We start from the raw sequence: 19,955 nt of genomic DNA on the forward strand, positions 1-19,955 counted from the left end.
ATGGATACGTTGTCCTGTCCATATCGTGCCCTTGCCTATTAATCTTCGTCCAGTTGTCACAAAAAACGACTTTGATCATCTTTGTTGTAAACGCAAAACACGTCACGTCTCACCTACACAGCAGACCACAAAAAAAATATCAGCCCGCGTATAGTCTGCCGACGAGCGGTGATATTTTGCTGCGTGCGCGGGGGCTTTTCGTGGCAACTTGGCATGGCCCTCACTTTCCATTCAAACCTGTTATCGCCAGCCATACTTCCGGAACTCCCACAATTTTACTCAACACCCACGAAAAGTACCTGGTGTACGCGACTACTTTGCCACGTGAGGTGAGTACCTGTTGTTTTCGCTTGTATGTGGCATGGAGGATTGGGGCTGGAGTGTTTGGATGCGGCCCCCGTTCCTGGAAGGCAGGCGTTCCATGGCCGGGCTCTGCTTGGGCCTCGACGGGTGATGTGTGCAGTCTGCGTTTGTTACTCGCTCGGACATTATCCTCTCTTCCATCTTCTATCTTTCTTCCTACCTTTTCTCTTTCCATCGCCCATACACCCACAGCTAACCATTCCTCCCCCGCCTCGTTCACAACCGCCAACCGCTTCTAACAGCGACAACACTCTTTACACCAACCACCTCCACACGTCCTTTCTCTTTTTTCCGCCGCTCTTCTTTTCATAACCATCTCCTGTATACGGATCCCTCCAAAACAGGATCCCACGCGTTACAGTCCCGAAACCTACATCGAACCAAATTTTACAGCAGTAGAGCAAGTCCGTACCCGCTGGCCGGTTTCTCCCTTGCTCTGCATCCCGCCACGCCTCAACCAAGTCCAACCGAAACCTGTTGGTGTTCTGTCATCGACACCACGTCAGATTTCCCTCCACACACGTTGTCCCCGATATCCTCCACTACACATGCCCATCTTGTCAAGATTCTAGCTCCATCTTTATCGCTCACCAATAAGCAGAATACGGGCACGGTGATATTATCAGCAACGAGAGCCAGGGGCTCAATGTCAATGCGTCACCGTCGACAGCGATACACACCGCCTTCATTGGCGCTTGTCCCGGTACTTGTATTACTTATTTTTGCAGTAGTTGCAGAGGTCGGCGAGGCTTTGGAACATGGAAGAGGAGGAACAGGGGTAGAGAGGAGGGTGCATAACCAAACTAGGAGAAGGGCAATGGAGGGGAAGAAGAGACAGTTTAATCTTATCAGCGAGCTTGAATGTGAGTTCTGAGTGCAGTTGGAAGGTGATTCATGTACAACCCTGACAAAATCGGCAGCTTTGGGCTCCAATGTCCCGAATAGTCTGTTCGACCTCTTAGCACCAACTACTTCCACAGAGTCGTTGACGAGTCAGCTTGTTTCATCCACGGAGAGCACATCGTCTGTTCAATCTTCGACACAACCTGTGGCCACGCCTGTTGTTGAATCCTCTACGAATCTCGTCCAATCTATCGCAACTTCAGCTCCTTCCTTCGAAACATCTTCAACAGTTGACGCGCTTGCCACCTCTGCGGCTGTGTCTCCTTCAGCTACTTTGTCATCCTCTTCCGACGAATCTTCCTCTACGTGGCAATCCAAAGTTGCCGTTGAAAGCACGTCTTCAATTGTATATGCCGTCGCTTCAGATCAAGCAACGTCCACATCGTACAGCTCAGAAACGACCTCCTCTTATTCGCCGGTAGCAAGCTCCAGTTCGGCTGCCGCTTCATCTACATCTTCTTTCGAGTACAGTTCTGAGACTTTCAGTCCCGCTCCTAGTACCGCTTCTATCCCTATATCGTCGGCCATTGAACTTAGTACCAAATCTTCAACCCCAGTCCTTATAAGCCAGCAGTCTTCAGCTTCGCCTTCTCAAACAGTTCTTGCAACTCCTGAGGCTATTGCCGTATCCATTACCAGTAAGTCTCCATTCAGATCAAGGTCTTTTCAAGTTTCAAGTTTTTTGCCCGTTTCAAGTTCAATTTTATCTTTGTCTCAAATTCTTTTTCGTTTTTCAATTTTATTTGATGGTTGGAGATGGCCGTGCGTATTTGCGTATGCTATGACTGTGAACGGAACTTTGGCAGCGCAGCGGGACCCAGTTCCGACTTTGGTTTGGCCAACAAAATCAAAGGGTAAAAGATGGTACAGAGAAATGAGAAGGCAAGAATTCGGTCAAACAGGAGAGGGAGATGGGAACAGCGGAGCGATAGCGGAGACGGACATCCAGACAGAGGCGGAGGATCTTGGGAGCACCGCCGCGAACGCTGTGGGGCAAACGGGGGTGACAGCAAATCAGGACTGGGGCATAACGAGTGCTGCCGCTGCAGAGGTGACAAGCGCACTTGTAGAGGTCATCAGTGTCTCTGTAGGGCAACAAATTACTAGTACTGCTGCAGAACCGACTACTGCAATGATAATAGCCACAAGTGCCCAGGCGGATATCCAACCCATCACCATTTCCCAGGCAGGTGTACAAACGTCAACGCTAGACGAAGGTGTTTGGTCATCTTCATCAGACGCCGTTACTCTAGCTGCACCATCCTCCTTCACCACGGACAATCCGGCTTTACCAGCCACCTCTGCTGCGGCATGGGAAGCCGGCACTTCGCTTGCATTAACCGCTGTCAACTCTCAACCAGGTGAAACAATACTTTCGGACTACGGCGTAGCGATCTCGGCCACCGTTGACGATAGTGGCGTAATGTCTCTTTCACTTGAAGTCGCTAGCTCCTCAAGTTTTGAGCCACTAGTCAGAACACAATCAGGAGGGGAAATTTCTGGCGTGAAGGAGACGATGTCGATTACGACTTTCACAGTGGAGACAGACGCTTGGACGTTGTCGGAGTCGCTTACAGTGGCAGAGGGAGTGACCTCAGACGTGACGGCCACCCAATTCATCAGCGAATCTTTGCCAAGCTCTATCACATCATCAGCCATCAGCTATACGTCTTTTCAAAGATTGTCGGAGGACCTCTCTTCCGTATCCAATGGAGAAACGAATGTTGCTCTCACCTCGGCCTCTGGCAAATTTTCCTCCAACACCATCTCAAACACGCTGTCCGACATAATTTTCTCCAACAGTGATACGATGAGCGATACTGCGTTGCTTCTCATTTCATCGTCTATGACCGCCACAGATCCAGAAGGCACAATTGCTGCGACTCTGTCGACTACGATACTGCCAACTGGCTCTTCTTTAGTTGATGGCCCGAGCGAGAGCAGCGACCATTCGTCTGCTATGGGCTCGTCTATCGACCTTAATGTCACTTTGACATACAATACGTATTTGTCGAGCCAGTCGAGTTTTTCAACCTCCCCAGAGCTCGTCACTGCTTCCCCTACCGTCTCAATGGAGACGGGGAATGACGGACTGTCGGGATCCATGGTGGTTATTTCACCCAGTAGTGGCTTATCGCCAACAACTGTGTTGTCTTCCGCTGGCGATCTACCAACTTCAGCTACTTTGCCGCCTACTGTTTCAGTAATGACAACGAAAGATGGTGTGTCAATTTCGATGACAATAACGGTTATTGAAAGTTTACCAACATCCTCTTTGGGTGCTTTCACTATGAGCGACGGATTGTCGGAGTCTTCAGGGTTACCCGCGGAAACTTACAGCTTGTTTTGGTCATCTGCGATGATTACTACGAGTAACGAAGTATTCATCTCCTCGGGAAATGTTTTTGCGACAGAGAGCAATGGGATTACAGGCTCAAGCTGGGTTGAAGGGGCAAATTTAACGACAACGTTTGGGGGGATCCCCGCCTCAGAGTCTTTATCTATGACAACAGAGACGGGAAATCTTTCTGCAATGTCTGAAATCATCTCAACTTTTTCTTCTGCATTCGAGGGGTCGACAACAGATGCCTCAATAGGGGACATGCTTTCATCCTTGACGCAATATCGTCAATTTGTTGCTTCTTCAACTTCTTTCCCAACTTCACTTGCTTCATTTTTACCTTCTTCATTTTCTAGCGTTTATCTATCAAGCTCAAAGACATCCGTGACACAAAAAACTGACACGCAAGGTTCTTTCCTAGGTTCTGAATCCGAAGTTCCAACTACATCAACTCAGACGGCAGCTATCTATGTCAGTGAGAGTGGAACTCCCAGCCCCAGTGGGAATGATGTGCCTCTTACAACTTCTGAAGGTAAGGGAGAAGGGAGACGAGTCCATTTGACTTCATGTCCTGCTTGCTTACGCGTCTCTAGCTGTTGTTTCTAGCGAAGTTGCTTCATTCAATTCTGCTCTAGGCGGCAGCGCCACCACATCCCTTGCTGCCTCCTCATTCGGCATTGTCGAACCGTCTTCGGTCGCTTCCAGTCTTGGTGAAGCTGTTAACTCTTTTCTAGGCATCTCTACCAGCATTTCAGAGGCGGCCATTACTATTGCTGCATCCTCCACTGCTCCTCCCGATCCCTTATCGACTTCTGTCTTCGAACCCGCGTCCGTCACCTCGGAGGCGCCTGACGCTGTTCCTTCATCTTCTGAAATCCTCCCTGTTTCCGATAGCTCTTCAAATTCCAATGTGTTCTCGGCATCGAGCATTTTCACACCTTCTGTAGCGGAATCTAGTTCGTATGTCGAGCCGAGCGACGCCTCTTTCATGTCTGGGGCGCTTGTAGGTACCACCAGCTCACCTGAGCCTTCATCTTCCACTTCAGCGGTGGTAGACGACACCACACAAGTTGTTAGCGAATCTGTTGCTCGCATGGCTATCCCTATAGAATCTGCTTCGTCTTCGATACAGACATTTGCTCAAACCACTGTTCCCACTACTGTTAGTGCGACCGCCTATGCGGGCCCAAGCTCTTCAATTATCGAGTCTAGCAGTATTTTGCCCAATGATCCCGAACCTTCTTTGTCCTCTTCGCAAACTGCTGTTTACAATGAGATAATTTCTCAAGCAGTGTCAAGCTCACTTAGCGGTGAGAAGTCGATGAACCCAAGCAGTTTTTCGGCTCAGATGTCCGTTTCAGACAGTGCTTCTGGGTCTGTTAACCAAGCCACAACTTCTGCTTCGGATTACACCCTCACTGCTGTGGCGCCTGTATCAACTTCTTCAACTACAATCTCATCGTCAAAGGCCGAGTCTTCCGAATCTGAGGCCAATATTTCTGGTATGGTCAACATCACTGCTATCACCTCCGCGCCTGCAGTTACTGGATCACAAGTCATGACATTTGATCCTGTTACGTCTTCATCGCCATCTTCTTTCGATGAATGGTCTCAGTCGTCGACCAATCCTTATACTGCAACTTCTAGCATTGATGAAGGCTACACTCCTACTCAGACTTGGCTTATTGTCGCTTCTACTGCGTCGTCTTCCTACCAGGCCACTAGCGCTTATACGTCTCAAACCGCATCTCAGTCGGGTTCTGGTTCCAGCAGCACTACTGCTTCGCCATCGATTGCAAGCATACCCAGTAGTATGCCCACGTTGATTGTCCCTGGCAATTCGGTAGCCAATAACGCCAAGGCGGGGACTGGAAGTGATGACGATCCAATTAAGGGGGATACGCTGATTGCCATCTTGCTGGCGGCGGAGCAATACCCCTGGTGGTTTGTTGTGAGTACAACGCATGCCATGTGCAAGTGGGTTTCGCTGACTTGAGTAGGTCGAGTCTTCCGACGCAACCAGTCAGCTGTTCAACACTTTCCCTACCCTCATTAGCAATGCCTTGGAGATTGACAGTGAGTTCTTATCGTAGGTATAGGATCTAACTAACCTTTTTTGCGATATAGCTTCCGAGATATCCACCTATGGTCTTCAGGTGTACCAACCCGCGTCTTGGGACGGCGATGAGACTTCCCTCTTGACCCAATATATGGCCTACCTCCCGAGCCAATATTTTGACACCCTCAACGCGTACATTCAAACCGCCTCTTCGCCTCTGTACAACCAATCCGGCATTGAGGGTCAGCTTGCCGCCCAGATCAACACCGCTTTCCCTCTCGCTGCTGCATCTGACACTGCACCATCATCTTCGTCAACTTCTGATAGCTCATCATCGAGTAAGAAGAAACGCAACATCATAATCGGTGTTTGTGTTGGGGTAGGTGGCGCTCTTTGGATAGCCTTAGTCTGGTGGGTCTACAAACGCACCACACGATCCAATGACAAGGCTGTCCACAAGCGACTGTCAGAGCACGTGTCAATGTTCCCGGATCATCGTTCCATGTCTCAAGTTTACCAAGATGGCGTCACTACCAACAATGGATGGGTTAACGACCGTCGTGTGTCGCGCGCGCCATCCATCGCTGCTAGTGAAATTGATGATCGCCCTTCCTCCTTTTACGCTTCACCTTTGGAAAATGATCGTTCCATGCGCGACCAGCAACGTGGATATAATGACGATGAAAATCGCGTGTCTCATGGCTCCAATTCTGGTTCATCTACTGAGTCTCCCCACAGTTACGGCGGCCACTCTGTTTTCGGCAGTAATTGGTCCCAAAATCCCCATTCGTACTCTCAGAATCCTGATGGTTATCAATCACCAACGAGGTCGAGAATGTCTCAAAACCCATTCGAGGACATGGTGACGAGGTCGTATCTAGGTACGGCAGGAATGAACGCGCCAATGCCCAAGAGAAGGAGCGCGTTGAGTAAGCCTAAGCCTGTAAATAAGGCTCTTATTTCTCAGCCAACACTGCAAGGCAATTCACTCGAGTTTAGGGATTATGGCTCTCACGCATAAGACGTGAGACTCGACGGGCCTTTAATCTTCCTTTCGTCATTTGCACCGGATGGGCGCTTGAAGTGCTCGACAGTGCGGATGTTTGATATAATGAACCTTCTGTCCTATTACCAGCCTTCTATCATTACCCGATAAATGGACATACCCCTTTGATTCTTTTATCCTCCGTAGCTTTTTTTCTTCCTTGTTGCGTCTTCTGGCGTATTCTTACTCGATAAGAAACCATCTACGATTGCTACATAGCGTTTTATCTTTTTTTGACTTCCTTCGTATACCGGGCTGGCCTTAATGGCTGGGCATTTCAGGCTATTTTGTGTTTGTCTAGTTTGTTTCATCTTCTTTCTATCCATGAGCTTATACTTTATTACGATCTCCATTGGGTTGGTTGATGCGACTTTTTTTTGCTCATGTGGCGATAATAATATTTCAGGTGCCATTATTTCCATTGGAATGCTCAATGATGATATGATGAACTACTGCTGAATGCCTTGTTATCGGAAGTGGACGTGCATACATCAAGACTGGTAGTGTAAAAACCGTAACGCACAACAGGGGGTTAGCTAGTAGCTCACTGCATATCGTTAAAAACAAATATCCTTCAACTACTTGTACTTGTACAGTATTTTCCATGGCAATTGGGTCCCTTCGTTGCATTTCCTTCTCTCATGGTTTTGAGTCCTTTCATTAAATGTCCGTCTTTCATGGTAGGTCATTATCAATCATTACTGGGCGCCTCAACAACCATAATCCTCCCCCTTACTTCACGCCGTGAACTCGATTCTCGCCGAGTTACACTGATCTTCAAGATAGTAGTACCATGACGCCCATAGCGTCCATCCTCATGTCCTTACTTCAACAGCCCTCCTCCCAACCTCAAATATCTTAAGCATGCAAATCGTAAACTCCTGCAGCGTTCGCTCCCATAACTCCCGTCATCTCTTCCATCCCTTCGCCAAGCTCTGCCACACACTTTCGTAGTACAGCGTACCATTCCCCATTACTTATAGGCTGCTCGCATTCGCCAACGGTGTGCGTATGACTGACATGTTTGAGGTCTGAGAGGGGTAGGGCTGGGGAGGAGCCAAAAATGAGACGGTGGGTGCCAAACGTTTCTATGGCATGGGATACTATACAAGATGGATTTGAGTCAATGTGTAAAGCAAAGAAATGCAAAGGAGAGCGGCGTACCATACATCCTCAAGACCCGTTCAAGCTCGTTCCTGTCAGTCCACCACTTCCCATCTGGCCCCAACTCAAACACCTCGACTACAGGCGGGAGAGCCTTGAGAAAGACATTAGCATGAAGCGACAGAGCGGCTAGGCGAGCCAGATGAAGGTTGTATGATTCTGAACGGATGAGGGCGGAGGACGGCTTGGTAAGAGGTGGGACAAGGAGACCGGCTAGTTGGTCGATCGATAGATTAGCCATGGTGTAGAATAAGTGGTGTCCTCTCAGTTTCGGACCCACAAATCACAATTTTCCCTGGCTTCGGTTTACCCTCCTCGCCATGTCCCCAGCACCCTTCGAGAGCGATAACAGCCTCTTCGAGCAGATCCCAGTCCTTCTCGGCCAAGGGCACTGTGGAAGGCACGATGATGTCAACGGCGCCTTTAGCAATGTTGGTCACTGATGGAGGGGTGGCAAGAGTGAGGTTCAATACGGTAGGGTGGATAGCGAAGGGTTTCACGCCGCTGTATTTGGTGTGAATTCGGCATGGTGGAGTAGGGGAAGATGGAAGCACAGAAGGATCTAGAGTTAGCGGTGTGATAACGACCATATGTATCATGTCACGGTATCCTCTTCACATAACGCCCGACACTCTTGCTCGACGCTCGAATGAGCTGAGCACCCTGCGTCAACATGGCGCCTCTGGTGGAGCACGGCAAGGAAATAAGTTGAGCAGATACCGAAGAAATACTTACAGGATAGCTTGTGCTGGCTCGGCGCTTATTTTCATCTTGACTTGAACGGCATTCCTCACCGGCGGCCTGGGATATACTTCTGCGAGGCCCTGGTATATAGGGTCAGGACTATTTTGGAAAGAGGTGACGAATGAGTGGGAGTCGATGATGTAGTCGGGGTGTATGCGGGTGGGAGAGGGGAGGAGAGGCGCGCTGCCTGTAGGTGGGTGAGCAAAGTGGGCGGTGGGCGGTTGACGATGGGAAAGACGCGGTGAAGACGTACCAGGGGCGAGGGGCCCTTGTCCTGTGAAGAGACTCTTGGGAAGGGGCGGGGGCCTCTTGGGCGGCATGTTGAGCGTGACGGCGACAAGGGATGAGATGGGAAGAGGATAGAGGATGAGGACCAGATGGGAAGTGGTCATATATAAACCCAAGAACCCTGCATAGACCCTGCACACTATCCTCTTTTACCATCTTGGCTGTCATTTCTGACCCTTATCCCTTGATCCTTATAAGCTACAAACTACACGCTAAGCATCAGGTTACATTTACATGCACATTATTGGTGTCTTTGCTACAGGAATACATGCAGCCGCCCATGTACACTGTAGAACAATCTCGATCTCTGGAAAGAACGAATATCTCTACTATAGACAACTAGGACTAGAACAACTTAGTTGTTGTGTTTGTGTCCTTGGATGGCATGTATACTATGACAGTACACAGCCCGTACTACTGCAGGATGCGGTGTAGATGCTAGATTCGCATGTCGTATGTTTGTCTCGCCTCTTCTCTTCTCGCGCTAAAATAATGCGTTATGCTCTGTGCCTTGTCCCGCATAATTGATATGTAAGGTGGCTGTGTGGCTATGGACTGTGTATGGTGGATTCGGTTGATTATAGTTGACAACTGTGTAAATACTAATGCGGAAGACAACATCATCTCTCCTTCGTTTCTCTTCTACCTCGACCTAATAGCTGCTAATTTTCCCCCAGTATCGAGCTTTGCACCCGCGTGCGTTATATAGGCTCGCAGGGCGCTAAGCTTTATGCTTTTCGCTTTCTATTGTCCATGTCTCTGCCCCTCATGTCGAAAATGTGATCCATCCCATTGGCTGTTCTCTGCCTACCGGGTGTACTTCAATTATTGGCGGCGGCACCCCCTTTCCACCTTCTCTCACTAGATCATCCGTTCCATTTATTGGACTTGTGGGGCTCATGACTCTTCCTCCAGCACCAAAGCTGGAGCCGAGCACGCTGGCACCGGTACTGGTAGAGTCAGACATGGACGCTTCGGCATCAGAATCGAAGCTTGTCCAACTGCTATTAGTGGTCGTCGAGTCCTTGCGTGCAACTGCACATGCACCAGCGCGAGGGTGAGCGTGGCGTGGCGGCGCTGGGGGTTTGCGTCGTCTAGTAGGCGTTGGCGGCGTCGCCCTCGCTCCAGTTTCGGTGCTTGTTGAACAAGTCGAGGCAATCGAAGCAGAAGAATGAGGCCGGGATTTGACATCTGTTAAAGAACTCGACACGTCGTTCAGACTGGATTGTCTAACTGGATCGCGAGACGTATAGATGGACGTCCCCAGTTGCGATTTAGAAGGCGGTAGCGCTGAGGAAAGGGCACTAAGCGAGATGGTCGATGCAGAGCTGTGGTGAAGAGCTTTTTGCATGTTTTCGGCGCTGTAGAATTATATATGCAATAGGGCACAATGTGTCAGCTGCGCTCCTGATTCTGAAATCCCTCGACACAAATGAAGTTGAAAGAAACATAACATACCTTAGACTCCTCTCCAGCTTTCTCGGCTCTTCCAAACACCTCTCGACCAGCCTCACCGTCGTCGGATCGATCTCCCGTATATGACTATTGGCAACCAAAGATCTCAAAACCAACTTGATCTGAGGGCGCTTGTAAGGGTCGGATCTTAGCTGGGTATGGTTGAGAAGGGGATAAAGGACTCGAAGATAGGTGTGACGAAGCTGCGACATTGGTCAAAAGGATAAAAGGACATATCAGCCTCCCCATCACGTTTGCACGACAGTTAATCATTTGAAAATAGATTTGAAATAGACTCACAGCCTCACATTCCTCCGGAAGATCCACAAGCTCCCTGATGAAAACATCCAACAGTACCTTTAGATCATTGGTGAAAAAATATTCTTGTGTCCCTGGAGTGGTGAACAGTAGGTACAGAATCTTAAGAATGAGCAATTGCATGCACAAATCATCTGGCGTGTTTTCTGATAATTATTCATCAGCTTTGTTCATTTGCAAGAGCAATGAGGCGCATAAAGTACTGATTGTACAACAATAAAGTGGACTTGCCTGCACGGTTAAGCATGAAGATCATATTCTCGCCAAATGTTTTACTGCTCCCCAACCTCCTCATCAAGACGACCAGTACCCTATTATTTTTCTTTGCCTCCTCTTGGTGGTCATGGGTGTAACCTCCAGATTGTGTGGTGTTTCCAGATTTTGCCCGGTGGTGGTGCCTTGTATGCCCACCGTCGCCGTCGCCATTCGAGCTCGGTATTGTGGGGATCCCCAAATGATTTCGATCGCCCGCTTTATCAACAAGAGCATGCACACGAGTGTGATGCTTTGATGGCAAAGTAGCCACCATAAACTGCTCGTTCAAGGCAACAATTAATCTGATTACCGCATAATTCAATCTCTCGTCCTGCTGATCCCATGTTGTCTCCACCAAGTCAAAGAGATGGTCGATGAATTGGTCATCAAACTGAGCGAGCTCGGATGAAGTGAGTTTTTGAACGCGGGCTACTTCGTACATGAGGCATGTGGCTGGGAGACGAATGCGAGTTTCGATAGGAGGGAGACCAAGAACAAAGGTCTATTTGAATTAAGATCAGTTAATCAAGCTTCATGGGAGAAGAATGTCAAACATACCTCTTCTACGTCAAGGCCCACCACTTCGCCCAAAGTTGGAAGAAGTTTCCTCCACTTTCTGTGAGATCGAAACAAGCTCGGGTGTCGCTTTCCGTAATATAATATTATATAGTACAAAATGTACAAATCATGAGGATTGGTATTCTATCCCATTACGATTGGCATTCATTGTACCGCGTATCGAGATGACATACCTCTTGAGCATCAGACATCATAATTCCTACCATCCGCTCGTCGTAATAAGAAAATAATTCGGAATCGAGAAGCATGGTGACCGCTTGTTGGATATCACTCTGACTGGGAAGGTATTTGTCTGTTTGAGTGTATCAATTGTTAGCATTAATCCAAAGCAGCTGTAATAGCCATTTATTATACGAGCGCTTGTACCAGCCAATAAAGGAAGACTGAACCGGACAGGAGCTCAAGAGTCCTTTTGGGTCTCTTTCCAAGTAACAGCAAAGAGCCAGGCAGTCGAAAAGCGCAGGCCTGCCGGAGAGAATCAAACGAAACAAGAAACAACACTAACCATGGTATGCTGCACAGAAGTTGACAAACATCCTCAATGTATTATCCAGCTGATCTAAAGTGGGCGATTCCGGGATGGTCACTACCAGCTCGATCTCTGCTCGCCCGCCAGATCAGCTACTTGTATCTCGCTTGCCTCGACTTGACTCGTTTCGGCATTTTCAAAAAATGATACTTGCCTCTCCAGAACTGTTCAACATCGTGAACTTTGACATGGACGTGCATGCTTCCCTCTGCAAGGATGCCAATGCCAGTGTCAAGTGCTGATCGGGAGGTGGATGGCTGGTGTCTGTGGTGGTGGTGATGGTGGCGGTCCCTGGCCCTTGCCTGGGGGTCTCTATGTGGCATTGTAGAGACTGTCTTTTTTTTGCTGGTGACGAGACTGTGGACAGCAAAGGTAACAAGTATGGTACAAGTATAGTCATATCTCGGGAAGCGGGACGAGGGGCCGTTAAGAACACATGTCAGTGACGTAATAACAGTACTTAACTCGTAATTAACCTCACCATTATTTGTTTTCAAGAGGCAAAGCTGCTTAGAACAAGTACATCTCATCTCCAACGACACCCCATCTTCAATGGCTGCTTCAAGAGTAGAAATCCTCAACGACGGAGGTATGTCACGGTTAACTCTTTTCTTCTCACCCACTCACTTTCTTTTTGCACAAAACCAGGCCTCAGACAAGATGCCCGCCGTCCATACGAACTCCGATCCACATCCTTCCAGCTATCCACGCACCCTTCTTCTGATGGCTCGTCTACTGCCACGCAAGGCCTCACCACTGTAGCAGTCTCTGTATTTGGGCCCCGGGAACCTAGGAATAGAGGTTTGGCGAGCCATGATCGTGCGGTTGTAAGCGTCGAGGTCGGGGTAGTTCCGTGGGCTGCTGGAGCAGGAGCCAGACGGACAAGGGGCGATAAGTGAGTATTCAGTGCTATGCGGGCAGGTCTGACGGAGAATGAAGACGATTACAGGAGATAGGAGCTGCGATCAGACAAACGTTTGAACCTGTCATTATGACACACTTATACCCTCGAAGCGAGATCGCAATCCACGTTCAAGTTCTTTCCGCAGATGGAGGTACATATCATTTCTACGTTGTAACACAGTAAACCCAAAATTATTAACGCGACTTGACTAATGTACAGGGATTCTTCCTACATCCATCAATGCCACTACCCTCGCTCTGATCGATGCGGGTATATCCCTCCTTGACTATGTCTCCTCCATTTCCATCGGCCTACATCTCCTCCAACCCCTCCTCGATCTTTCACAACCTGAAGAATCCGATCTCCCTTCCCTCGTCATTGCATCTCTCCCGTCCTCTGGTAAAATCACATTAGCACAAATGGAGACACGACTTCATGTCGACCGGTTTGAGGAAATGCTCACTTTAGGCGTAGAAGCCTGCAAGGTCTTGAAGGAAGAGATGGATGGAGTAGTGAAAGATCGGACAGAAAGAATTGTTGAGAGAAGGAGTGTAAAGGTCGGAGGACAAGGGACAGGGCAAGGAGGGGAGATGGTTATCGACGATTGACGATGAATGTACCTTCGTACCCGACATATGCTTCTGGCGTATAGGTGTCTCGCCAACGGCCTACAAAGATGTCACCAGCGAGAACGTAGCCTCTATAGATCCATTTGCCTCTTGAGTCAGGCTATGTATAATATGAGCATGCAGTCGAATCGATAGAACGAGACACAAAAAACTCACGGCATATTCTTTTACGAGGGAGGCCATACCATCCCACGCTCTCACTCTTCCTTTTAGTATAAAATTTCCCCACGCCGAATGTCCTGTGCCGGTCAACAATAACTCGAGTCCTACGCCTTCCCCACCATCTCCGTCTTCTTCCGCTTGCTGCATCATCTCATCCAATTCATGTTCTGGCACCGCTTCATACCCCTCCAAAGCCTCGAGCTGCTGCTGAATCGTTTCATTTAGCGTCGCAGCCTCAGCAGCAAAGGGAGCAAGGACGGGAAAAGCAGGTGTGACCTGATCAATTGGGAAACCAGCATTCAACATTGGCCCAGAGACGGGTGAGCGTCCCAATGTTTCCTCGTCCTCTTCATACCCATCTTCTTCATCCTGATCGGCGTTCTCTTTACCTTTTTCATTTTTTCTCTCCTTTCTGACCCATCCATGCTTCCTCACCCAGGTCTCCTTGATTTTCCAGACCTGCGCCTGTTCTCCATAAGGCCCTTCGTACAACGCCTTTGCTTGCCCTCCCAACATCTCCCGGAACGCATCAAAATCGAAAAAGCTAAATGTCCCTTCCCAACATCCTTCAAAGCTGCCTCGCCATGTCGGCCGGGGCATGCCAGGCGTGTGCATCGGGTCGTAGCACAAAGAAAGGCGGGAAAAGTCAAGGTCGTGTGTCGAAGAGGACGAAAGGAGAGGCGGTGAGAATGTGGGCAGGAAGGAGGTAGAGAGGGAATGGCGAGCAACTGGAGTAGTTGTGCCAGAGCCTGCGCGCGAGGTGGACGTAGAGTGCACTCTAGTGGATACCCCAGACCCTCCAACTCCATCACCTCTCAATGCCATGAAAGGTGCTGCCACCATGGTCTCTTCTACCTCTTCCCCCAGTCGCCTATAGAAAAACCGCAGAATTGCCGCTTGACTGATGTTTGGAGGGCAAAGGTCCAACTGTCGCCCGTACGCTTTAACTTGTACCAATCGAGAACGTGGCACGAGATCGGCAATATAGGGGTTGGATTCGTCGGCGGCTGCAAGGGCATGCTTGAGGGGAAGAGTCGGAAGTGTCCAGGGTGCGAAATAAGCATCGTAGCGAGGAGCGGCAAAAACATAAGGGCGAAGAACAAACTGACGTTCTTCACGCTGTTCAAGGGTTTCGTCCTCTGGACCTGTTTCCGCTCAGATTGTGAAGGGCATTGCAAAGGGGGTAAAAAAAGGGACGTACCAGATCCGAGGACGAGCCACGCTATCCACATGGCCAAACTTCTTCCAATGGTCTCTTCTGGATATCCGGGCTCCACTGCAGCAGCAAGCAAGTGTTGACGGTGGTACAGTTCGAGGAATGTCGGGAGGTGTACAATTGCGTGGTCGCCAAAGAGGACTTCCGCGTTCTTTCCATCTACACCATGCGATAATTCGATCAGGAAGGCCCGTGAGAAGGTCAGATGGGAGAAATACATACCGTTTTCGATGAGCATGAAGTACAGCACCCATAGATCATCATCTGACACGTCTGTGACATCTCCTCTTTCCACCATCTGCCTCAGCCTGGCAAGAGCTTTCACACGTCTCTTCATCTCATCAACCAAATCCTGTGCTCTCAGTCGGGCCGTTGTGACGCCTTCTTGGCCTTTAGTCATGCCCATGTTGAGATTTCCCTTTCTCCCGTTCCCGCTCCCGTTCCCATCCTTCCCGCTCGCCCCACATGGTGAACCTGCAAGCCCCTTATTACCCAGTCTCCGCTCAGCTGCGGCAACGTCAAACCATCCCCTATATATTCTGGCGTAGAGGCGCATATTGCGCTCCGGGGCGATAGCTTGGTAGATTGCCTTGCATGTTTGAAGAAGGGCGATGGGGGGCGTGGATGTTGTGAGCGCAAGGGGGAAGAGGCAAAGATGGTACGCGATGTGAGAGATGATTTCTGGGGGTATCTGTTCGAGCATTATGGATGCGGATGGCGTGGAAAGAGGAAAGAGAATTGAAGACGGAAGATGCGATGTCGGTGTTCGGGGATTGGCCGGCGGGGTGGTGGTGGTGGAGGGCGTCACACGGTGCGCGGGATGGCGACGACGGCGATGGCGATGGCGATGGTGACAACCGCGATGACGACAGTGGAGCACGCATGCAGAGAGTGAGGTATATATACCCGGCCCCCGTTCGTCCCATTTCTTCCCTCATGCATCCACCATGTCCGTCCCACAGAAGATTGCGTTCACCCGCATCGGCGCCGCCCATTCCCCATCTACTCTCGAGGTCTATGTCGACCCCGTATGCCCTTTCTCCAGGAAAATCACAGAGTCTATCGACAAAAACGTCTTGCCCATGATAACTAATGGCGGCAAGTACGATGGAAAAGTAAACTTGATAATGCGGTTGTACCCCCAGCCCTTGTGCGTTATTCCCTAAACCGTTTCCGTTCCCGCTCCCACATGCACACGTATGCAACCGACTAACATATGTACATATTAGCCACTACTACTCAGCACCCATCATAGAAGCGCTCTACGTATTCGGACAGACCAACCCCCGTCTCTTCTGGCAATACCTTCTCGCAGTCCACTCAACCGGGACTACGTTTTACAACAGGCCCGCTGCTTCGCTCACTCTCTCGAGCCTTCGCGACAAGCTGGTAGAAATTGCCGTTCAGGTGTTAGACAAGAATGAGGCTGGTGGAAAGGGACCTAAGAGCAAAATCTTTGGAGAGCTGAGAGATGCATTGGAAGTGAAGGCAAGCGATAACGGGGGGAACGAAGGAACAGAGGGTCTCAAGTATAGCCGTCAGTTGATCTCAATTCATACTAATAAAGCTGATAAAAAATTCAGTCAAGCTAGGCAGACAGAATGGGATCCAAGTGACCGTTTGTCTTTTTATGCGTTTTCCATTGGTTAAAAGCTGATATCCGTTCTTTCACAGCCCACAGCGCTTTGGAATGGCCTCAAAGACGAGTCTGTCAGCTCTTCCTACGGGAAGGAGGAATGGGAAAAATACTTTACGTGAGTGATCTGCTTACCTCTTTAAGCATGTAATTGGTGCATGCTAAATAGCCTACGACTTTAAAGAGAAAAGACAGGGTGACTTCGACTTAATTGAATGCTGCAAGAGACGGAGACACGACTGATGGAACGATGGGATATAAACTGTATCGTTTTGAATTTGTAGAAGATGTAGTACTTGTACCCTGCATGCCGTACCGTTACAATCCAGGTTTCTCTATACATCATTCAAACTTTTAAAAATCGTCAATTGTTCGGTCCAAATCCGCTTTGAGATGAGCCTTCATCCCCGGGGGTAAAATGGGCTCTCCCTTTTCATCCTTGACATATCCTGTCATAAGCAATCAGCTCATCTGGCGATACTTTGATTCTCTCAAACAAGTCAGAGGAGACACTTACTGAAAGGCATCTCAATGGACTCGACCTTGTTAAACTTAATAGTAGGGAAGTCCACAAAGGGAATCTCATCCAAGGGCACTAACGATTCGCTTTAGTTTTTTTTCTCGTGGGCATACACATCGAAGGGTACAAGAATCACCTTGATCTTCAATGACCTTCTTGGTCACTCCTACAGCCGTATCCGTCGTCATTTGCTTCTCGCCCAAATGCCTTCCCTCGAACCCTAGCTTCCTCAACTCGCCCGTCCTGTCCCGAGGGGGGTCATCGCCCAAAATCCCGCCGTATAAAAAGACATCAAACTTGTCTGCATCTTCAGGAGCAATCACTTTTTCAGCCCTGGGGTCCAATAAACAGACCCTCGCCTTGTCTACTGGAGGAGAAAGAGCCGGGAGAAGCTCCAGTATGGGTTTGGTGGTAGGCTGAGCTTTGGGGTTATTGTTCAAAGAGGTAATGAGCGGAGAGATGGAAGTTGAAGATAGGGAAGTGAAGTGGACGGTAGATGAAGGGCCGACAAGGGAGAGCATGTGGGAGTATTCAAGAGTCACCCACTCTGGGAGGGAACGGGTGGTAGCATCGTCCTCTTCCATGTGCTCTATCATGTGGTATCAGAAGGAGTTTTCAAATTAAACGATCTGCTGTGCTCACCGATAACATATTTAAAGGATTTGTTGGACATGGTGGTCTATATGTGCAGATAGGAGTAATGGAGAGACGGAGCGGAAAAATAATAAATGAAAGGGTTGGGTGAGTGATTCCGACGGAAGGAATGACTATGAATGAGGACGTCACCACTTTTTGGTGCTGCTGTGGTTGCGCTGTAGTCGGCCGTGTCCGCCCTCCACACGATAACTGATTGTTGTGCATTCTTCTCTGACTTTCTGACTTGTTGGTTGCCTCGGTTTTCCCTTACATATTCCTGCCCTTATTCTAGCTCACTTACTTTTACCTTACACGCCTCCCCGAAAACGTTGAATACATTTCGCCAAATTCCATACACGTTGCTTACAACATCTACATATCGTCAATTACGCCTCCTCCTCACTCAGGTCATCTAGGTGGTTGGTAGGTCTTCTCTTGCTCTGAAGCGTGAATCCGTTAGCAAGGTCGGGCAAGGAGTAGAATATGTCAACTAGCAATGACGAATTACTAGAGTGAGCATGCTCGTCCCTTTTAGTCTCTCAAAATATGTTGACATTATTCCAGATATACCCTTAGAGTTGCGTGAGTGACCAACGCTGTGGATATGCTCAAAAGAAGGCTGAATAACGATCTCAAAGCTATATACATGGCGAACTTGAACATCAGCAGCATCATAGTCATGCGGCTCGAGCAGATTCCTCCTCTTTCCTTCTCCCGCCCTCTTCTCGCCGTACCTCTGAAACATCCTCTTCGTCTTCTTTCTTCGCCTTTGACTTTGGATCCTTGGTCAATCGAGATACATCAAAATCCCCAAAGTTTCCTGAAAAGCTACTTAAAACTGTAGACTTTACATTACAAAGGATAGCCATGGGACAAGAGGCTAAGTATGCGTAACCTGTTCAAAGATTGTCTCAGTGGGCTTATTCATGAGTCATTCAGATATTCCAATCCCAGCTTCCGACGGTCAGTTGCGCTATTCTGGTCTAGTACTTGGCCCGAGAAGAGTTTTCAACGACAACTGAAGGAATCACGCAAGATTGAAGACCTTATTCTTGCTTTCGTCACAGCAGCCACCAAATCTCTCAAGAAAGAAGATGCTCTGGGCGATAGCTGGAGAATAGAGCTTAGCCGACAAGTTTCTCTTTTCGTTGACCTTTTGAGCGACTGCATCTCTGCCATGGGTCCAGTCTCCTCCGAACTCAAGGCCCGACTGGAATCTTACCAAGGCTACCTTAAGGTCCAAGATACTCCAGATGCCGAAGATAAGGATTTGGGAAGCTCCTTAAAAAGCTCAAACAGCATGCGCAGCCTTGGGACCAAAGAAGAAAATGCTCCAAGGAAAAAATCTATGGACTTGTTAGAGGTTGTGGCACAATTATTTGGCTTGTCTACTGAGGTTTGCCGTCAAAAGGTAGAGGATATGAAAGAGACATGTACAAGGCAAGCGGTTCTAGATGATCTCAAAGTCAGTGAGCTTAGATGTGGGTTATCATTCTAATGATGCTAACGTGATCGCGACATGCTTCAGATCTGCCTCAAACGACTCAATACGGAAGATCCCTACCCATATAAACCTCATGACTTTGACCATGATACTACCAGTTGGGCTTCATGGAAGGCCGACGAGCTTTCTTCTCTGTCACAGACCATGCTCCAAATGATGCAATTGGACCCCACCCTCGTTCAGTCTTCCAGTCGACTTTCTCAGTCAAATTCTCTTCATACCAGCTCATCCGACAACGTCACATATCCATTTACCTTTATACCTAGTAATCCTCGTCAAAGGTACTATCAGCTACTTGGGAAATGTCTTGATCATGATCTCGAGGTCTTGAAAACCCTTCCTGAAGATCAGGACGTCCCGTTGAGTATCCTTTCTGACGGCCATGCTCTCCTTCTTTCCGAGTGTGCTGCAAGATGGAGGTTGCCGTCTTTCTTTAGATCTCGGGTGTTTTTGGAAGCCATTGTCAGGAGATTTTCGGAAGGTTCGGTGCCCTCGGCATGCGTTCAGGAAGCGTTATCGATGATGGACAAGGTTCAAACAGATCAACACCCATCGACGTGGCCCGTATCAGAAGTGAGTAAATGTTGTCAAAAACGTTGGCTGACTGGGTAGCGACGGGCATTAGAGTCCGTAACCGCTCAGCGAGACGAAAGCTTTTTAGTCGCCATACGGAATGCTCTCGATGGTCCACAAGGGTATCTTTCT

At 48.9% G+C, this 19,955-nt stretch overlaps 8 protein-coding genes; 4 read left to right on the forward strand and 4 right to left on the reverse strand.

The window, feature by feature from the left end:
• Positions 1 to 7: 7 nt before the first annotated feature.
• On the forward strand, positions 8 to 7,178 carry CNAG_01421 (hypothetical protein). XM_012193546.1 has 7 exons: positions 8 to 329; positions 606 to 1,226; positions 1,284 to 1,904; positions 4,029 to 4,139; positions 4,201 to 5,558; positions 5,608 to 5,683; positions 5,735 to 7,178. The coding sequence occupies exons 2-7, from the start codon at positions 1,010 to 1,012 to the stop codon at positions 6,685 to 6,687; spliced, it is 3,336 nt and encodes a 1,111-aa protein (XP_012048936.1). The 5' UTR covers positions 8 to 329; positions 606 to 1,009; the 3' UTR covers positions 6,688 to 7,178.
• Positions 7,179 to 7,181: 3 nt separating this feature from the next.
• CNAG_01420 (hypothetical protein) lies at positions 7,182 to 9,077 on the reverse strand. XM_012193547.1 has 5 exons: positions 8,873 to 9,077; positions 8,611 to 8,806; positions 8,156 to 8,379; positions 7,876 to 8,088; positions 7,182 to 7,814 (listed from the first exon to the last, which is right to left on the reverse strand). The coding sequence occupies exons 1-5, from the start codon at positions 9,009 to 9,011 to the stop codon at positions 7,570 to 7,572; spliced, it is 1,017 nt and encodes a 338-aa protein (XP_012048937.1). The 5' UTR covers positions 9,012 to 9,077; the 3' UTR covers positions 7,182 to 7,569.
• CNAG_01419 (hypothetical protein) lies at positions 9,078 to 12,456 on the reverse strand. XM_012193548.1 has 8 exons: positions 12,198 to 12,456; positions 12,020 to 12,115; positions 11,688 to 11,806; positions 11,494 to 11,637; positions 10,912 to 11,437; positions 10,663 to 10,826; positions 10,366 to 10,565; positions 9,078 to 10,268 (listed from the first exon to the last, which is right to left on the reverse strand). Exons 1-8 carry the CDS (start codon positions 12,364 to 12,366, stop codon positions 9,674 to 9,676), a joined length of 2,013 nt encoding a protein of 670 aa, XP_012048938.1. The 5' UTR covers positions 12,367 to 12,456; the 3' UTR covers positions 9,078 to 9,673.
• Positions 12,450 to 13,718, forward strand: CNAG_07416 (exosome complex component RRP41). XM_012194247.1 has 5 exons: positions 12,450 to 12,481; positions 12,542 to 12,632; positions 12,692 to 12,938; positions 12,983 to 13,098; positions 13,167 to 13,718. Exons 2-5 carry the CDS (start codon positions 12,596 to 12,598, stop codon positions 13,553 to 13,555), a joined length of 789 nt encoding a protein of 262 aa, XP_012049637.1. The 5' UTR covers positions 12,450 to 12,481; positions 12,542 to 12,595; the 3' UTR covers positions 13,556 to 13,718.
• CNAG_01418 (hypothetical protein) lies at positions 13,081 to 16,057 on the reverse strand. XM_012193549.1 has 5 exons: positions 15,177 to 16,057; positions 14,940 to 15,113; positions 13,733 to 14,883; positions 13,411 to 13,676; positions 13,081 to 13,343 (listed from the first exon to the last, which is right to left on the reverse strand). Exons 1-4 carry the CDS (start codon positions 15,655 to 15,657, stop codon positions 13,542 to 13,544), a joined length of 1,941 nt encoding a protein of 646 aa, XP_012048939.1. The 5' UTR covers positions 15,658 to 16,057; the 3' UTR covers positions 13,081 to 13,343; positions 13,411 to 13,541.
• Positions 15,693 to 16,924, forward strand: CNAG_01417 (hypothetical protein). XM_012193550.1 has 5 exons: positions 15,693 to 16,104; positions 16,184 to 16,491; positions 16,538 to 16,572; positions 16,629 to 16,708; positions 16,775 to 16,924. Exons 1-5 carry the CDS (start codon positions 15,902 to 15,904, stop codon positions 16,788 to 16,790), a joined length of 642 nt encoding a protein of 213 aa, XP_012048940.1. The 5' UTR covers positions 15,693 to 15,901; the 3' UTR covers positions 16,791 to 16,924.
• CNAG_01416 (hypothetical protein) lies at positions 16,486 to 17,829 on the reverse strand. XM_012194139.1 has 5 exons: positions 17,753 to 17,829; positions 17,247 to 17,699; positions 17,108 to 17,185; positions 16,726 to 17,039; positions 16,486 to 16,649 (listed from the first exon to the last, which is right to left on the reverse strand). Exons 1-4 carry the CDS (start codon positions 17,781 to 17,783, stop codon positions 16,945 to 16,947), a joined length of 657 nt encoding a protein of 218 aa, XP_012049529.1. The 5' UTR covers positions 17,784 to 17,829; the 3' UTR covers positions 16,486 to 16,649; positions 16,726 to 16,944.
• Positions 17,830 to 17,996: 167 nt separating this feature from the next.
• CNAG_01415 (cytoplasmic protein) overlaps positions 17,997 to 19,955 on the forward strand; it is a 4,754-nt gene continuing 2,795 nt past the window's right edge. The window contains exons 1-6 of the mRNA XM_012193551.1: positions 17,997 to 18,258; positions 18,311 to 18,328; positions 18,385 to 18,630; positions 18,686 to 19,211; positions 19,275 to 19,823; positions 19,863 to 19,955. The exon at positions 19,863 to 19,955 is cut by the window's right edge and continues 254 nt beyond it. Coding sequence (XP_012048941.1) covers positions 18,230 to 18,258; positions 18,311 to 18,328; positions 18,385 to 18,630; positions 18,686 to 19,211; positions 19,275 to 19,823; positions 19,863 to 19,955 — 1,461 coding nt within the window. The 5' untranslated portion in view covers positions 17,997 to 18,229. The remainder of the gene's footprint in view (positions 18,259 to 18,310; positions 18,329 to 18,384; positions 18,631 to 18,685; positions 19,212 to 19,274; positions 19,824 to 19,862) is intronic.

Source organism: Cryptococcus neoformans, chromosome 5, assembly GCF_000149245.1.
Source record: "Cryptococcus neoformans var. grubii H99 chromosome 5, complete sequence".
Lineage (NCBI taxonomy): Eukaryota > Fungi > Basidiomycota > Tremellomycetes > Tremellales > Cryptococcaceae > Cryptococcus > Cryptococcus neoformans.

Coding starts and splice junctions, on each gene's coding strand:
- CNAG_01421 (XM_012193546.1), top strand. CDS start 1,010: ATGTCAATGCGTCACCGTCGACAGCGATACACACCGCCTTCATTGGCG. Junction 1,905..4,028: donor TATTGCCGTATCCATTACCA/GTAAGTCTCCAT, acceptor GTTCTTTCCTAG/GTTCTGAATCCGAAGTTCCA. Junction 4,140..4,200: donor GCCTCTTACAACTTCTGAAG/GTAAGGGAGAAG, acceptor ACGCGTCTCTAG/CTGTTGTTTCTAGCGAAGTT.
- CNAG_07416 (XM_012194247.1), top strand. CDS start 12,596: ATGGCTGCTTCAAGAGTAGAAATCCTCAACGACGGAG. Junction 12,633..12,691: donor AGAAATCCTCAACGACGGAG/GTATGTCACGGT, acceptor GCACAAAACCAG/GCCTCAGACAAGATGCCCGC. Junction 12,939..12,982: donor AGACGGACAAGGGGCGATAA/GTGAGTATTCAG, acceptor CGGAGAATGAAG/ACGATTACAGGAGATAGGAG.
- CNAG_01418 (XM_012193549.1), bottom strand. CDS start 15,657: ATGCTCGAACAGATACCCCCAGAAATCATCTCTCACATCGCGTACCAT. Junction 15,114..15,176: donor CTTCATGCTCATCGAAAACG/GTATGTATTTCT, acceptor CGCATGGTGTAG/ATGGAAAGAACGCGGAAGTC. Junction 14,884..14,939: donor GTGGCTCGTCCTCGGATCTG/GTACGTCCCTTT, acceptor GAGCGGAAACAG/GTCCAGAGGACGAAACCCTT.
- CNAG_01420 (XM_012193547.1), bottom strand. CDS start 9,011: ATGACCACTTCCCATCTGGTCCTCATCCTCTATCCTCTTCCCATCTCA. Junction 8,380..8,610: donor GAGCCAGCACAAGCTATCCT/GTAAGTATTTCT, acceptor CACCAAATACAG/CGGCGTGAAACCCTTCGCTA. Junction 7,815..7,875: donor ACGGGTCTTGAGGATGTATG/GTACGCCGCTCT, acceptor CATCTTGTATAG/TATCCCATGCCATAGAAACG.
- CNAG_01417 (XM_012193550.1), top strand. CDS start 15,902: ATGTCCGTCCCACAGAAGATTGCGTTCACCCGCATCGGCGCCGCCCAT. Junction 16,105..16,183: donor CGGTTGTACCCCCAGCCCTT/GTGCGTTATTCC, acceptor TGTACATATTAG/CCACTACTACTCAGCACCCA. Junction 16,573..16,628: donor AGAATGGGATCCAAGTGACC/GTTTGTCTTTTT, acceptor GTTCTTTCACAG/CCCACAGCGCTTTGGAATGG.
- CNAG_01419 (XM_012193548.1), bottom strand. CDS start 12,366: ATGCCACATAGAGACCCCCAGGCAAGGGCCAGGGACCGCCACCATCAC. Junction 12,116..12,197: donor TGTTGAACAGTTCTGGAGAG/GCAAGTATCATT, acceptor GCGGGCGAGCAG/AGATCGAGCTGGTAGTGACC. Junction 11,638..11,687: donor TGATGTCTGATGCTCAAGAG/GTATGTCATCTC, acceptor GTAATGGGATAG/AATACCAATCCTCATGATTT.
- CNAG_01416 (XM_012194139.1), bottom strand. CDS start 17,783: ATGTCCAACAAATCCTTTAAATATGTTATCG. Junction 17,700..17,752: donor ATCCTTTAAATATGTTATCG/GTGAGCACAGCA, acceptor ACCACATGATAG/AGCACATGGAAGAGGACGAT. Junction 17,040..17,107: donor GTCCATTGAGATGCCTTTCA/GTAAGTGTCTCC, acceptor TGCTTATGACAG/GATATGTCAAGGATGAAAAG.